The sequence below is a fragment of the Pelodiscus sinensis genome, chromosome 14 (genome assembly GCF_049634645.1).
Source record: "Pelodiscus sinensis isolate JC-2024 chromosome 14, ASM4963464v1, whole genome shotgun sequence".
Classification (NCBI taxonomy): domain Eukaryota; kingdom Metazoa; phylum Chordata; order Testudines; family Trionychidae; genus Pelodiscus; species Pelodiscus sinensis.
This window is the reverse complement of record NC_134724.1, coordinates 25,241,429-25,258,890: the sequence shown is the minus strand read 5'-3', so window position 1 is coordinate 25,258,890 and position 17,462 is coordinate 25,241,429. Positions and strand designations below refer to the sequence as shown.

At 41.9% G+C, this 17,462-nt stretch overlaps 1 protein-coding gene across 1 annotated transcript; it reads left to right on the top strand.

Annotated features, from left to right (window-relative positions):
- Positions 1-2,953: 2,953 nt before the first annotated feature.
- On the top strand, positions 2,954-9,897 carry LOC102445800 (anti-apoptotic protein NR13). The gene is made up of 2 exons (XM_075897254.1): positions 2,954-3,411; positions 8,716-9,897. The coding sequence occupies exons 1-2, from the start codon at positions 3,007-3,009 to the stop codon at positions 8,845-8,847; spliced, it is 537 nt and encodes a 178-aa protein (XP_075753369.1). The 5' UTR covers positions 2,954-3,006; the 3' UTR covers positions 8,848-9,897.
- The last annotated feature ends 7,565 nt before the right edge of the window (positions 9,898-17,462 follow it).

The following is a 17,462-nucleotide window of genomic DNA, read 5'->3' as shown; positions in this document are numbered from 1 at the left end:
ATCAACAATAGTCATGTTGGACACTTGAAATGACATCAACTCCATTCTCAAGAGCCACCAGCCAGCCAGCTGTTTTGATCAGCACCTGCCTGGGCTGGAGTTGAACTTGACTTCACTGTGAAAGGTAATGAATGTTCCTTCCAGGAAGAATCCAGTTACTCCAATGGTGGGCAACCTGCAGCGCAAGGACCGCATGCGGCCCATCGGGTGTTCTGTGAGTGGCCCACGAGACATTTTGTCATTGCCCATATGCAGCATTGCCAGAGTCTGCTAGTTTCTGCCTGTGTTTTTTTCCTGCTTGTATTACTAAAGTGACAAGTAAAGCAAGGGCATGTGAAGTGAAGTGCATGCTGATTGCATACAACATTGACTGTAAGAGCCGTCCTCACCTGCACCCAGTCAGAGCCCTGTTACAGTTTAATTGTCACATGCTGCAAATTCTAGATATGTAAGCAAAACTGCCCTCTCCCAGGAGACCATGTTGCTTACAACAATCTTGGGGCCCGCTGAGATGGAGGGCCACTCATGCAACCTACTCACTAGCCTAAATTGCCCATCACTGAGTTTCTCTGAGTTAAGCACTGGCTGATTACCTTACTTTTGTATATATTGAGAATTCTCTGCCTTTTCCCTCCTCCCCATATGCTGCACTGTAGTGCCACCAACCCAATGCACTACTTTTATTTTAATCTTGCCTAAAAATAGATGCATGAAAAGCAGCTCTGAATTAGGCAGCAGCTCCCAGAGATGACTGTGAGCTCTAAGTTTATGAGCTATAGCCATAAACCCATGTAAAAGGAAATGTCCTTGTACCATTTCAGTAAATGCAAAATCTCCTTGTGCCCCCACAATTCCCATTGATTTCAATGGCAGTTTTGGCTGTGCAGAATTGGACCAGTAATGTTTTAATAAATGCAAGCAGTGCCAGATTTATGCACAAGAGAAATAGGCTACATTGCAAACCTCAGATTATAGGAGGCGTCTAAATTAAAAAAAACTAGTTTTTAGTTGCATTTTCACCTATGTACTGTTATGTATGCAATTATAAAACTTTATTATTTCTGTTTTCATTGTCCTTTCTGTTAGAATAATACACTTTTTTTGTAATGCTATGGGGCCTTTTAAACTTGAATTACTTTAGGGCCTCCATGTCTTAATCCAGCCTTGAATGCAAAAATCTCACAGGCATATCTACAGATTCCAATGTGGGCTTGATGGTACCACATCAAACACAGAATATTGTTTTTTGTGATGTGACCTATACAGAGAACATATCTGGATTGTCTGTGTATCTGGCAATAAATAACAGCCACTTGGAATTTTTCAACCATTAATTTGTTCATAGGCCTGGATGTTTTCACCGCCCACTTTTTGAATGTAATATTTTTAATCCTACATTCCACATCTTTTTGACAACACATGATTAAGACAATGCTTTGATAATAATAACTTAAGTAGTACTTCTTGCCTCCATTTTTTATAAGTAAATGCAACTATTTTACATTGCACGTAATTAATATCACTGTGATGTTTGTCTAAAAAGAAACGAGTATGATTCCTGACATGTACAACAGTCTACGTGGAGTGCTGTGTATTTGGTGTGTTATTTTCCAAAGATGTCAGGTAGGTCAAGAATGTGTACATGCAATCACATCCACTTGGCTTCTAATGAAGGAGAGATATGGAAATAGGTGTGTAAACACACACAGTAGAAACCCTATTATCACTACAAAATCCATCCCCATTTCTGTAGTGCATATATATGTTATTTTTACAAGTTAAATATTGCTTCCTTTAATTTCCTTGAGAATAGGATCTGACTTATAAATAACATTGAAGATTCAGCAGGTATGAATTGTGCTTAAGCATACTAATGAAAACATAACCATCCAGAAAAATGAGCATCGTTCCCCTCTTATTCTTGATTTCCACTGAGATGGGGGTGAGGCTTGTCTGTGCAGGAAAACTGGCCTGCTTTAACTATGTTAATTACAAGGCCCCAGTACCAATATAGTTTATTCCTGTGAAGGAACGGAGATACCAGTACAACTGCAGCCATTTTGACGGTTGTAGTTATGTCGGTGAAAAATTGCATCCCTAACCAACAAAGTTATACTGGTACAAAAACTGTGTGTCGGCCAAACTGGAGAAAAGACTCAGACTACAAAGTTTTATTAATATTGCAGGAAGTTCCCAGTGTTTTCTGCCTTACACTCTAGGCTAGAAGTAATGTTAATAGGATAGAGCAGTGTTTAGGGCTGACAGATATCTTCACAAAAAATCCTGGATGGGAGGGGGGGGGGGGAATTGGTTGAGAAAAAAAAAGTCGCTGTGCCTTTAAATTCCTGCGCTCCATTTTACATGTCCCTTAGGGGTACTCCAGAGAAGTCTGGGGGGGTAGTCAGCACAACTGAAATTTGGAGAAAACTGACTTTTTCTTTTAAGTATTACAGCGCTTTATTATTTTTGTACTTTTTACATCCAAAAATTTCATCACCCACCTGGCTACAATTAACTTGTTTAAACAAATGTGTTGCAATGGTAGAAAAAAAATGGTGTCTGAAAACTGTAGGTACTGGGGGTACTTATAATTTTTTAAAGGGGTACTTTATAAAAAAAAGGTTGAGAAACACTGGGATAAGAGTACTGTAATAAGCATCTGAAAGGTTCCTTACTAGGAGGTGCATTTATCAACCCAAAGTCATCCCCCTGGACCTCGCCAGTGCCCAGTTACCCTGCCGCCCCACCCCGGGGCAGGGCACAGCCCCCTTAGTCCCGGATTCCTGCCACTCCACCCCCAGGGCAGGCCACAGCCCCTTAATAGCTGAGTACCGGCCCCCAGGTCCCTCCCCCCCCACGTCCGGCGGCCGCGGCCCCTAGCGGCCGACTGGGAGCTGCTGCCTGGCGGGGGCTGGGCGGGGCGGACAATGCCGGGGACACGTGGGTGCTGCGGGGGCGGGTGACGGCTGCTTAGTCCGCGGCGGCGGCGGGGCTGCAGGCTCAGCCATGCCGGGCTCGCTGAAGGAGCAGACGGCGATGCTGCTGGACGATTATTTCCAGCACCGCCTGGGCGGCCCGGCGCTGCCGCCGCCCAGCCCCGCTGCCGCGACGCTGCGGCGGGCGGCCAGCGAGCTGGAGAGCCGGGAGCGGCCTTTCTTCCGCGCCTGCCGCCCGCTGGCCCTGGACGAGCGCCGGGAGCCGGCGGCGCTGCTGGGCCGGGTGGCGGAGCAGCTGGAGGCGGAGGGCGGCCTCAACTGGGGCCGGGTGCTGGCGCTGGTGGTGTTCGCGGGCAGCCTGGCGGAGGCGCTGGCCGAGCAGGGCAGCCGGGAGGAGGCGGGCCGCTTGGCCGAGGTGCTGGCCGCCTACCTGGCCGAGGACAAGCGCGAGTGGCTGGAGGCGCACGGAGGCTGGGTAAGGGGGCGGGTTGGCAGGGGGTCCCGGAGGCCCCATCGCGGCAGGGCTCCCCTGGGCAGCGTGGTCCCGCCCAGCGGGGGGTGGGGGGCTGTGACTCGAGCCGGGGATTCATGCTCCCTAGAAAGCCCTTTCATGGCCAGCGGGCTCCGCCTGCCCGCTGGCGAGCGCCCCTCTGGGGACCGGCCGCTTCCTCCAGCGCGCTCTGCTCCAAGGGTTTCCCTAGGGGGAGCCGCCCCGCACGCTGGGGTGCAGGGGGGGGGCGCTCCCAGCCTGCACGCGAGGCCGGGTAATTCTGCCCATATATGGGAGCTGTGCTGGCCCAGGCCCTGGGGAGGATGCTGTGGCCTGGCGCCCTGCCTCCGTGCAATTCTCCCTCCTGCCTATTGGGATCCTCGACCCATCATTCGGTTAGAAGGCGCAGCAAGGGTCAGCTCTTATGTAACCCGCTGCCGGGCTGTAGATTTGTGCTGGGTAAACCATCCCCCAACGAAAGCGCTTCCCTAGGCAGTCGCTCTACCAAGCCACTTTGGGGTTGGGGTGGGGAGGGAGGCCCCCTTTGTTACCGTGTCTGGTATATTGTGATCTAGGGTTCTGCTGGCTTCACACACACCAGGCTATTGCTTAGCTTCAAACCATTTTATCCAAACTAGACCATGCCCACACTGAGCACGGGGAGGGGGGAAAACAGTTCCTAGCACACACTGTTTAATGTGGACAGGATCTGGGATTTTTGGTCGTGTGAGACAACTAATGTCCTGTAGTGCTCTGACAAACCAGTGTTTGTGTCTCCAGTGTAAATGGGGTCACTCAGATAAAGTAAACACCCATTACAAGAAATGACTTAAGTACCGCACTGCCTTGCACACACTAATAACCTGATTATCTATAGTGGATGCTCCACTTCAGATGTTTACATTAGTAACACTAAATTATTTTTCTGTCAGTGCTACTGCTCCTCACAGCAATGGTGATTTACAAGCTTCTAAGCATGTTCATATAAGTTAAGCCTTTGCTAGACTTAGGCTACGTCTACGCTGCAGGTTTTTTGTGCAAGAACTTTTTTGGGGGAAGAGATCGTCCATAAAAACGTCTTGTGCAAAAAACGCGTTCACACTACATAAGAGATGCTCTTTTGCGCAAGGGAGCATCTACACTGCATGGATGCTCTTGCACAAGAAAGCGATGATTGCCATTAACAGAATAGCCATCAGAGCACCTGTGCTTTTTCTGATAGGCTCTTTTAGTGCAAGAAACCCCTGTTGAGCATCCACACACACCTTTTTGCGTAAGAGCTTTTGCACAAAAAGGAGTTATTCCTTATAGAAAGAGGTATACCTATACCTCAAAAAGCTCTCTGTACTGCTGTTCTACTGTAAGTTTTCTTGCACAAAAATGTGCTTGATATGTGGATGCTCTGTGGGTTTTTGTGCATAAACCCTGTAGTGTAGACATAACCTCAGTGTTGAAAGCTACAAGCCCGTTTTTATCCATCAGAACCAGATATCTGACACTGACAAGACACCTTAACGGTTTAAAATTAATGGGGCTCTATAGTGTAGACACAGCCATGGTAGCCTATAAACTTATGGAATAGTTAGAAAAATGCCACTGTCTAGTCTTATAACTTAATTGGCTTATTCAAACTGGTGGCATGTGAAACTAGCTACATTCTTAAAATGCCCTGTTTCTTTGTATTGTGTTCTCTGTAGTATATACTCTGGAGCTAAGGGGGTAGAGATGGGTCAGGCAAACAAACTGTGTCTCAAATAGCTGTGATGAACGCCTAGGCTGTGTCTATATTGGCCCCTATTCCGTAATAGGGATGCAAATGTAGCACTTTGGAATAGGAAATCCGCAGGGGATTTAAATATCCCCCGCGGCATTTGCATTAACATGGCTGTCGCTTTTTTCCGCTTTTTTCCTACTTGAAAGTAGGAATAAGAGATCCTCCGGAAAAGAGCTTATTTTCCGGAGGATCGCGTCCAGACTGGCGCTTTTCTCCGGCTTATCTACAAGCCGGAAAAAAGCGGCAGCCATGTTAATGCAAATGCTGCAGGGGATATTTAAATGCCCCGCGGATTTGCCTATTCCAAAGTGCTACATTTGCATCCCTATTACGGAATAGGGGCCAATGTAGACACAGCCCTATTGAATAGTGTTGCCCAGTGGATCTTTGACCACATTAGGATCCTTTGGACTGATAACTTGCATTAGTTTAACACCAAGTTCAAGTGCAGACAAGATTTTATTACCCTGTTGGCTCAATAGTGGTGAAGTTTGGCTGGAATGGGCTATAAACAACAGGATGCATGACTTCTGAAGCCTTTGGTGAAACAACTGTTGGGATGTTTATCTCTAAATGACACTATTTAGCACTATAGCAGGACTTCATGGAGACCCTGGATCATAGTCACTGCTCAGCATTTGCCTGTTTCCACCAGTACAGATTAGATGATGGAACCCACCAGTAGAGATTAGATGATGGAACCCTGAAAGTTTGTGCGGCTTCAATCCTGCTGTCTGTTCTACTTAGTCCCATATCCAGTTGGGGGGGGGTGTCAGAACATATCTAGTATACTCAGGGTGTTTAATTTCATGTAATTCAATGTGGGAAGCTCTACCAAAAGGTGGTCCACACATAGTAGCAACACTTCATAATTATTGCTAAATGTGGAAAGGTACATCTAAATTTAGACAAACATTGCAGTCTGAAACCCAGACTGCAGAGCTAAGTTGGAATAGGGATTTGTTTGTATATAACTTTTTTTTTCTCCTAGGTTAGTTACTTTCTGCCAAACATTTTGCAACAAAATATAAATCTGCTACTTGTGTTATTTTTAGTACAAAGCTGACATGGAGACCACATTCTGGTACAGGGGATATAACAGAGGTATTAATTTTGAAACATACTCAGTTTTAATTTATGGAAGAAATCTTTCATTTGGGTGTTCTGTAATGGGATGCAGTCTTGTGGAAGTCCATTGCCATGGAGTTGAATCTAAAATTTACTAGCCTTCAAAACTTGAAGGCTTCATTTGATAAGAACATCCACTACTACTTTAGATAAGATGTGTATTTAAAAGGGCTGCACATCTTCATGTTTCAAGGCATAATTGAGCCACTAAATGCTAGAGGAAGCTTACTACTTATCTTCCTTTTATATTAATGTGGCCACAATATATGAATATACTTTAACAGCAGAGTTTGCCTGGGCTCTCTGAGTCATGGCCTTAACCCACACAGACCCCTCACCTGAATTTAGTTGTGCTTTCAATCTGGGCTAGCTGATACAGTTGGATTTGAGTTAGAGTTTAGATCTGCTCTTACTTGGGCTGGTAATCAACCCACTTTTCAATTAAAGCTCAGCCCATAGTCTCAGTTCCTTGTGCTCAGGACAGACAAAGTCTTTCACAATTCACTGGGGAAGAATTGCAGAGGAGCTCTGCCTACTGCAGGACAAAGAACCATGGGCTATGTCCCCAGAATCCATAGCAACAGACCTAGGGGAGTGTGGCACCAGTGACTACACAGGAACTTGGTACCACTTTGTAGCACAGTTATTCACACCCAGGCTAACTTCAGTGAAGACGTAGGTTGCAAATCCTTATAGGTTTTCTTTGAAGCATTTGAGACTTGATGCTGTCAGACTGGATATGGGACTAGATTTTTCTGCTGATGAAATGCATAATCAACTTCAAAAGAATGATTTACTAGGAGGCGGCAGAATAATTCATAGAAATCTGCATTCAGATCTCCATTTTAAAATAAAACCTAGGAGGGAAACATCTGGGTTTTTTTCCAGGCAGGGAGTCTACTGCAGTCTGATTATATAGTGAATGAAAGAATTTGGGCAAAAGTTCCAAGAACATGTCATTTATTCTCTCTGAATGTTAAGCAATCAACAAGTAACTTTTTTTCAAAGCCACAGTGTAGCTTTAAGATATTTGTTTCTGTTAATATGCAAACAAGCTGATTTATGCAGAACTGTATAGTACTCAAATGTTATGCCCTTTCAAGTAAGAAAACAGTGTGTGCCTGAATTTGTGTTTTAGCAGATACCTTAACCAAAAAGTAACACACTATGAAATGAGGGATGTGAAGTATGCTAGATGCACTTTCTAGAGGTGTCCTGACATTTACATTAATACCTTTATATCAAATACTGCCCTGAAGTCAATTGCTGGGCCCAGGATTTGACCCTAGGCTTACCTGAAATCTTAAAGTGCAGTTGTAGATCAAATTTTTATATTCAGCAACACACTTCAGAGTAGGAGCACCACATATTTATAGTCCAGAACTGACACACAGGTCTCGAATTTCATTTATATATCAAGTCACCACTAAGCTATATGTTTGACTCCTTTGATGTTCCCTGCTTGCTTCCAAAACTGTCATTGCATTCCTGAGGCTCTCTGAATAAATGATAAATTGACCAATGGTATATGACTCAAAAGAGTTTGCTAGTGTACTTGGAATACAAACACATCTGGTAAAACTACAAAATGACCATGTTCAAAATGTCTGAAATTGAATATCTGTGCCTTCAGAATTAAATGCTAGCAATTCCAAAATCTCTTATTCCTCATTTTAAATGCTGCTGATCTTTAGATGCAGGTATAAATAAGAATAAAACTTTTCTAAAAGCCTTTGGCTTCATTACTTTTTTTTAAAGTTAGTTGTTTTTTGAAGTGATCACTTGCTTACCTGAATGCTAATTGAAATAGTTTACATTTCATCCAACCATTTTATCATTCAGTTTAAAACAAAAAACCCTGCATTAACTGTTTGCACAAATTAAAGTGCAAAGAACAAAGTTCCGGAAGAAATTAAGAGCATAACTTGTTTACATAGACATCTGCCAAACAAAGTTCACACATGACCATCTGGTGTTGTATTACTGCCACTCTTGATTATCATGAATAAAGATCTGGAAGAGCAGCTGCCAGCTTCATTCTGTCATAGGTCAACTCTGAATTGAGTTACTTGCAGACTTTCCAAGTAGCATGTGTAATCAGAATCATGCATGGAACTGGGAGAAGGGGCCGCCTTTAGACTTCTGTCTCAACTGGAAATTTCCACGCACTGTTTCAAATATTCTCCCAGGCTTGACTGAAGGGGAAAAAATACAACCAGGTCTATTCTGAGACTTTAAAAAGCATAAAAAAGCAAAACTATGTTTCCATCTAGACAGATAGTGGTTGCACTGCAAACCATGCTAAATATCTTCATTGTATTCAAAAGAAGTGAAGATCTAAAATAACCAAAGTAGACTAAAATGCTCACTTTCTTCTGCTTTTCTAGGATGGATTTTGTCACTTCTTCAATGGACATGGTTCTCAACCAGCTGACCAGAACAGTACCATAAGCAGTGCCATCATGGCAGCAGCAGGATTTGGACTAGCAGGATTAGCTGTTCTCTTGGCTGTCCGATAGGCTGATACAGTGGATCTTGCAATGGAAAGAACTCTACAAACTGCCAATTTACCAGTTAGATTTCCGTCTATTTTCTATAGGATTGACTCTTTAAGAAGATAGTTTATATTTTTAAAGTTGCTTGGAGAATTGTCGTCTTACCAGATCCCTGGCTATAAACTGCTTTCCTTGCTACCCAGTAACAGCACAAATGAAAATGTGTACCTAAACCACCAGTTGAGTGTGCACACATTGCTTATCAGCTCTGACCTCCCTCTGGACCGCTCTTTGAAAGATGTAATCTCAATATTGCCATAGTTCATTCATGTACTGTCACTTCAGAGTATACAATGTTATGCTAGAATAAGCTATGGCAGTCTCGCAGCCAAACCCTTTGTTCAAGGTATTGTGTTCTAAAGTTACTCCCATTAAAACAAAACTTCAGCTCTGCTGTAAGGTGAGCTAACACTAACTGTAATATATCATGGTGTATAACTCCAGATGTGATACACTGCACATAAAACTGAGAGGCAATTCATTGGTTAGTCTAGAACAATGAGTACCTATGTTATAAAGAACATTTTGGCTTAATATTAAGGAAATATGACTTTAAGGATAGTTACAGCTACACTACAAACAGGTGAGGACTGAAAAGCAGAAATAGCTGCAAAATCTGTTCTTACTGAAAGGAATTTAACTATTAAACTTTAATTGGTATATTTAGAAATCCACTGAAGGCTGGAATTTCTCTGGATTTCCCTGTCAAAACCAGAATTTCCATATATCTTAATATATTTTTGAAGTATTTATCATTGTATAATACTTGTTGCCATAACATCTTTATTTTTGTTGGAAATTTCATCTTGAATACAGGTTCTCATGATGGCTCTCTAGTGTGTATCAACCATTGTCTCCCTTGATCTAACAGTGTTTGTTTTCCACACGCTGTGTATTTCTTCCTACTGTTTCTAGTAGCTTTTAACTTTCCTGGGTTACTTGTAGCTTATATAATTTTATTGTGGTGACTTATATGGTGAATAAATGCTATTGAGTATTTTTATTTTAATTAAATCTTTCTGGATTTATTCAGATGAGTGGGCATACCTATTTGAAACATGAACACTAGGCATTTACCTGGATGCATAACTTAGCTCTACCTCTTTAGAGTATTGATATCAAACAAAAGGGAGCTTGTGGCTTTGTAGCAATATGCAGAATCTAAGAAATCTAACTGTAAGCACTTCCTGCAACTTGGTGGGGGTGGGGGTTAAGGGCCCTTCACATGTATAAAGATTAATATTTTTTACAAATAGTGTCTGAGGAAATAATTCAGTGTCTATATAGGTAGAAGAATTTACGTGATTAAAAGTATTCTTCAGTTCTGGCCTGCATTGCAGCTAGATGTTTCTATAGTCCATTCCTGTGCAAGGAGGTCAGAGCTCAATTAAGAACAGAAAATGAAAAGCATGAAGAAGTGCTGGTAAGTCTTGCATGGAGGTAAAGTTCATAATTATTACTTAAGAACTCTGACCTTTGTGCTAGGCACTACGTAGAGGTAGACATGCATTCAAGACAGATCACTTATGTTCTACCTCTTATCTCCCCTTCATCCCTACTTGGTGGGGTTTAAAGAGTTGCAAGTCATCTAAAACTTTATTTGATTCAGTTCTTCAAAGCCTTGGGCTTAACCTGTTTTAAAATACCTTCCAGGCCTTAAGTTGCAAGAAGGTTGTAGGACTTTCAGAATTTCTTAAACTGCACACTTATACAGAAATTACACCAGTGGGTACAAAACACACCCTACAAAGGACCAGCTAATCTGAGGTGGAGCTGTCTAAGACCAGAGTATTGTGTCACTAAAGAGGTAAATAAACCTGCTGTAAATTTCCTTTGTCCCAGAGGAATACACTGTACCAGTATTTCTCACTAGGTAAGCTGTCCACCTGCCACCTTTGTTTCAAATATTGCTTAGCATCCCTCCTCCTCTTCCAAAAACCAAAATCCTGTTGCTCCCAGAGTGGTGTCTTGCTGTGTAAATGTGAACAAGTGTCAAGCTGTTTTGCTGGACATCAGGTTAAGTAATCTCAAATTTCAGTGAACCACTGCAACTGCTCTGACCTTCATTTTTCTTGGTAGCTAATGTCAACATGCTTGTGTAAATGAGGTAATAAAAGGAGCGCTCTATTCCTGAGTGCTACTCTCTGATATTGAGAACCCCATGTCATAGTTTATCCTGGTACATAGAACTCTATTATGCTGGCTATAAATAAAAATGCTGGGAGACTAACAAGGCAATAGTAGTCCCGTGGCCCCCCTATTGGAGACTAACAAAGTATAGTGAGTACATAGGCAATAGTATTTATTCAGTGTAGGCAAGTCCAAAGAGGATGTTTAACTTCAAACCCTGCAAACTGTGTCAAGGGGAGATTAGAAGCCTTATTGTTTGAGGCACTGAATTTGCTTATGGCAAAGGTGTGATCTCTTTCCTCAGTTCATAATAAAAATACTTGCTGCATATGCAAATCTGTCCATCAGTCACCTTAGACTTCCCCTGGAGGAAAGGAGTAATTAGACTTTGCCAAAATCACATTTTATCGATAACTGCAATTGTTATGCCCAAACCAGGCTATTTATCAATAACTGAGAATAACTCAAGGAAATGGTGGTTTCCCAAAATAGGCCACTTGACTACTTCCTCATGTTCTCAGTAACTGGAATATCACAGGTGAGCAGTGACAAGGAATTCATACTTTAGTTTCTGTGTTATTATTTTGCTCCTTTGCAAAATGAGGTTAAATACAGTGTGGGAATGTGCACATCCTGTGTCTGCCCAACTCTAAAGATAAGTAAAAAGGGGACAAAAGACAAAATTCTCACATTCCAGCAAGGAGTTGCCGTCATCTGCTCTGCAACCTAGGCTGTCTTACTGTACTCTGCTGTTGAGTGGCCCAAGGTGGGAGCTACACAAACAGCATGCAGCTCATACCTAGAGGCTACGTCTACACTGGCACCCTTTTCCGGAAATGCTTAAAACGGAACAGTTTTTCCGTATAAGTATTTCCGGAAAAGCGTGTCTACATTGGCAGGATGCTTTTCTGGAAAAGCACTTTTCGGGAAAAGCGTCCGTGACAATGTAGATGCGCTTTTCCGCAAAAAAGCCCCGATCGTCATTTTCGCGATCGGGGCTTTTTTGCGGAAAAGACTACTGTGCTGTCTACACTGGCCCTTTTCTGAAACAGTTTTTCCGGAAAAGGACTCTTGCTCGAACGGGAGCAGCATAGTTTTTCTGGAAAAACAATGACGATTTTACATTAGATCATCATTGCTTTTCTGGAAAAGCAAGCAGCCAGTGTAGACAGCTCATAGCTTATTCCAGAAAAGCAGATGCTTTTCCAGAATAAGTGGCCCAGTGTAGACACAGCCAGAGTGTCTGTGTAGCTGCAGCCCTGGTCCACCAACTCTGGCCCTAACAGCTGTGGTTACTACCCGCAGGCTGACCTCAACATACTCCCAATCACAAATTTTCCCTGAGGTGTGTGGGTGTGTGCAGTACGATCCTGCTCTGTCCTTGACCATGCAGGTATTATAGATCCCTTTGCCCTGTAAGAGGTCAATATCTGACAGCCTCTTAAACTCTGTTTATACAATTAAGATTAGTCCAATGCTGCATTTAAACTTACCCACTTAAAAGTCTCTTTTTGTGGGTATATGATATTGAAGTCCCAGCTAGTTACAAGACGAAACACTTTCTAGGAGCTAAAACTTAATGAGACTTGGTTCAAGACAAAAATCCTTCTATTTACCCAGAAACATTGCAACTATATTTTCATGCTCAGATCCCCTCCCCTTGCAAAGTCAAAAGGCTAGTTTTTGTCATCTTAGGTAAGAAAGATAACTTAAGGTGTTTTTAGACTATAAAAGGTGAGGGGCTATGTCGTCATTTCAATTTTTTTTTCCCCTGAAAGTTCTCCCTAGACCAAATTTAATTCTGGCTGTATGGATGGACCTGTGGAGTGGTGAAAGAAATACCAGCTTGTTGCTTGCTAAAATGCAGATTGACTTGTTCTGCACTCCTTCGTTGCCAAAACATGGGCACTTGACTGGTAACTGGCTAGAGGCATAGCTTGTCCTTAGTCCTAGAGAAGCTGGTTCACCCCCCTGTTGCTGTCCCGAGGAACCTGTTTACTGCTTATATGTAAACTGAGGTAAACAGACATTTATTTGTTTAAGATGGACCTGTTTAACAAGTTTTGCTTAGTCAGGGCTTTGAGTTTGAATATGTGCTAATGTCGTCAGACAGGGGGAATTCATGACTGTACTTACAATTAGGGTGCGTTTCCACTGCACCCATAGCTTGAAATAAGATATGCAATTTGAGCTACACAAATTGCATATCTTCAATCTTATTTCAAAATAGCTTTTTCATACCGTAATTTGAAATGAAGTGCTATTCTGAAATGTCCCTTACTCCTCGTGCAATGAGGTTGCAGGGACATCAGAGTATTGAGCTTGTTATATTTCAATACAATGGGCTTGCTCTTAAGATGCAGAATGGCTATTTTGGGATACCGGAGGTATCCCAAAATAGTTCCTCAGTGTAGACATAGCCTTAGAGCCCTGCAAATTCATGGATATCTGCTTTTATACCAGTGGGTATTCATCTCCGCTGTGCAGATATGGTTGTGAATGCCCATACTCATTTTATCTACAACCTTGCAAAACGGTGGCTATCAGCTTTATATATGTAGGTATCTGCATCAGTGGATGTTTATGTGGATAGCTGTGGCTCATTTCTGTGGACACAATTTGTATCCATGCAGGGCTGTACCTATAATGATGATGCATATTTTTCACCATGATATTGACCAGTGAGTTATTTCTAAGTGATACATCCTAAGGCATCTTTGTACATGTGTGTATACGGTGGGAATACAGGATTGCATTGGGTCACAATCTTGCATGAGATGTAGCCAGACAAGGCAGGCCACACGAACAAAACCATAGTTTATTTTGTTGATTGCTACAATATGACAGCAGAGAAACATAGTAGTAAATGTCTATTACGACCTAGAATTTGGAAATGTCCCTACGTGAAGCCACAACTAGCCTTCACAACAAACATTTTTCCTTTAGAAGTGAAGTGTAGCTGATGCTTTGACATCGGTCTCAGGAAGTATTCTCCATGCACTGTTTCAGCCCAACACATTTGTTCTCTGATAATCTGTAGGGAAGTCAAAGGCAAAAACATGAGAGCAAGGAAAGTGGGTATAACTTAAGGACATTAAAATGCGGTTAATTGACTAGTCAACTAGTTGATAGGCACTTCCGTATTCTTCCTTTGAAATGTACAAGAGCCCCAGCAGAGGCTCTTCTACATTTCAAAGGAAGAACACAGAACTCCACCTACAGCCCAGGGCCAGTCTGCGGATCAGCTGTGCAGTGGCTGCCCCTTTAAAATGTCACCTCTGGTGTTTCAAAGGGGCAGCTGCTGTGGAGCCTGGGGTCAGCTGAGAACTCGTAGCTGACCCTGGGCTCCCCATGGCATTTCCCCAGAACCCAGGATCAGCTAGGGACTCCCAGCTGACTCCAGGTTCTGAGGAAATGCTGCATGGAACCTGGGGTCAGCTGGGGAGTCCCCAGCTGACCCCGGGCTCCATGGTTGCCCCCTTTGAATTGCACAGATGTGGCTTTTTAAAGGGGCAGCGTGCTCCACAGCTGGTCAGCGGACTGGCCCTGGGCTGTGCGCGGAGTTCCACATTCCTCCTTTGAAATGTACAAGAGCCTCACCAGGAGGAATGTGACAGTACCCTATCACCTAGTCAATGGCACTGCGGGGGGCGGGGGAATATCGACTAGGCAAAAGACTATCCGATAAGCAAATGCTTGTCGTACAGTCGACTAGTCTTTAACATCCTTAGTATAACTTTCTTTTTTGAATCCAAAAAACTAAGGTGGCATGTCTTTACTGAAGATTTAGTTGAAGATCAAAAGATGTAATATAATTTAGAGGACTTTTTTTTAGTACCTTAGTAATAAGAAAAAAATACATTGCTGTTCTCTTAGCACTATAGTGTTATTTTCTCTGTGACAGCAGCATTGTATAATATAACAAAAGGAATTAATTAGGAACAAACCTCAGGTCCCATAAATCAATGCTGTTCCATTGGCTTCAGTGCAGTTATACCAATGTACACATGCTGAGAATGATCCTCAGCTGTAGTCTAAGCATCCACACTGGGGTTTTTCAAAGCAAGAAATGAAATAGTGCAGCCATGGACTCTGCTGCTGTTTCGTACTGCCTTTTGTCATTAAAAAAACAAAACAAAAAAAAACAACAACCCTGCCTAAAAGAAACTAATTTCTGTAAGAAAGAAATAGTAAGTAGATGATCTCAAGGGTAAGCGCACAGATTTAGCACAAAATAAAACTTGAATGCTTGTATACCACGGTGATAAATGCTTCAGAAATAGCAAAGACCATCATACCATAAGTGCTAAACACATCTGTAACTTTGGTCATATAAACTGACCCAAATGACGTCAGTGAAACTACTCATGAGTATAGTTACACACATGCTTAAGTGTTTGTAGGATCAGGGCTGTAAATAATACCTGAAATATTTCTATTTTTGCTACTAGGATTAACATATGGTAAATGTCATATAATCCTGCTGGAGCATTAACCAACAGTGGCTATGAACAGTAACTGTCATGTAATCCAACTGGAGCACAAAATCAGTTTTTCAGTGTCCATGGCCGTGAGCAGGATAGTGGCATGGGGGAAAAAAATTTATCCATATTCTGCTAAAAGAAAACCGGCCTGAATTTCACACAGGGTTAGCAGATGTACTGAAGTCAATAGAATTACCTAGTCGATTGAAAGTAAAGCACTTACAGTAACACTGCACCTACCAAATCAAACTGAACACAAGGTCCATTTAGTCCAGTATTCTATCAGATGCTCCACAGAAAATGTGAGAACCTCTCAACAGGCCAACATGGGGTAATCTGCCCCAGTTCTTTAAATCTCATCTTGATCTTTGTGGGTACGTCTACACAGCAGTGTGAAACTTGCAATTAGCTACAATAAGCTGCACTAAGTGCGTAGCTTAGGTTGAAATAGCTTATTTCGAATTTGGGCACCTCTACACAGCACTTAATTTGAAATAGAGCACTCTCCCTCCAACTTTCCCTTAATCCTTGTCCAATGAGAGTTACAGGAGTTGGAGTAGATGTCCTCCAGCTTGACATTATTTTGACATTGTTAAAATAACTGCTTGTGTGTAGACATGGACTGTGTTATTTCGAAATGTCAGTTATTCCGAAATAACACTGCTGTGTAGACCTACCCTATGAGTTAGATTGAGTTAAGCTCTGAATCATTATATTAAATACCTTTTCCAAAAACCTGTAGCATTTGTTGTTGGAAGATTGGATGTTTATGTGGATAACAAGAACATCTAATCCCGTTTTTATTCTTGCTACATTCTTGGTTTCAATATGATGTGATAATGAGTTCCATTGTCTAATTGTGGGGCAGTTTAAATCCATTTTGAATTTGCTACTTTTAATAAGGTATGTAAGTCTTTGCAGGGTTGGGATTGTTGATGGCTGAGCTGTTCAAAGGAAGCCAACCAAATCACATAGCAACAAGGAATCTTATTGTGCTAAGAACCTGGAAATATGCTTAATACTCCGGACTGCCAGCTACTGGCACTCAGTTTCATATTTTTACATTTATACAGATATCTCCATTAACAAACAAACAAAGGCTTCTGTTTTAAATGTATGCCCAACATAGGTTGCTGTTACAGGGCCTGAAACTGTTCTCGCTGAAGAATGAATCATGCCATTAACTTCAGGGACAGGATAGACACGTGGAAAAGAAAAATTAGAAAGATAAATACTCAGAATGTATGGACACCTTTCAACATTATGTAAGTTTGAAAATGTAGGGTAATTTTTGTCACATTAAACAACTTGTGTATGTAAATCCATTATCTCAGCTGAACAAAAAGGAAAGGGAAAAACAAATGACTGAATGGTAAAGAAAAACAGGCTGAAAGATCATATTTATTTTATATCACTTGTTTTTAAACTTTTATCTTCCTTTTTCTTACATTCCAGTCATTTTAGATAATGAAAATGAACTAGAACGGGTTTCACTTTTGTTTCAAGCATGTTTCTAGTCAGTTTCAATCTGACAGTCCCGTAGGGTAGAAATTTTATGGTGTTGGGACAGCACACGTTGAGGGGAAATGTTTAAATCCTAACTCAAAATGTAGTCATTAAATTACTATTGCAGTTTCCAATCATATTTCTATTCATACCAAATTTTGTACATCTTCTAATATAAAAGAGATTATTCATTTTAGGCTTCAACTCACTGTGTGTGTGTGTGTGGGTGTGTGTTTTAAATCCCTTTCAAGGTGTTGAGAGTTTTGTTTTGTTTGTATTTAAAACAAGTTTATATTTAAGACAAATCTGGTACTTAAACATTTCTTTTTAGATTGAAACAATTAGACTGTCCCTCTTGTGAGAGAGTTCCCTGCCAGAGTCCAGTCTAGCTTGCTTTATTAAAATGAATGAGAGGGACAGGATTTGACCCTCTGTATTGTTTGTATTTCTTTGTTTTCA

What these genes read in the sequence shown, in the direction of transcription:
- LOC102445800 (XM_075897254.1), top strand. Translation starts at nt 3,007, where the DNA reads ATGCCGGGCTCGCTGAAGGAGCAGACGGCGATGCTGCTGGACGATTAT. An exon ending in TGGAGGCGCACGGAGGCTGG is followed by an intron (nt 3,412 to 8,715) that starts GTAAGGGGGCGG and finishes CTGCTTTTCTAG; the next exon opens with GATGGATTTTGTCACTTCTT.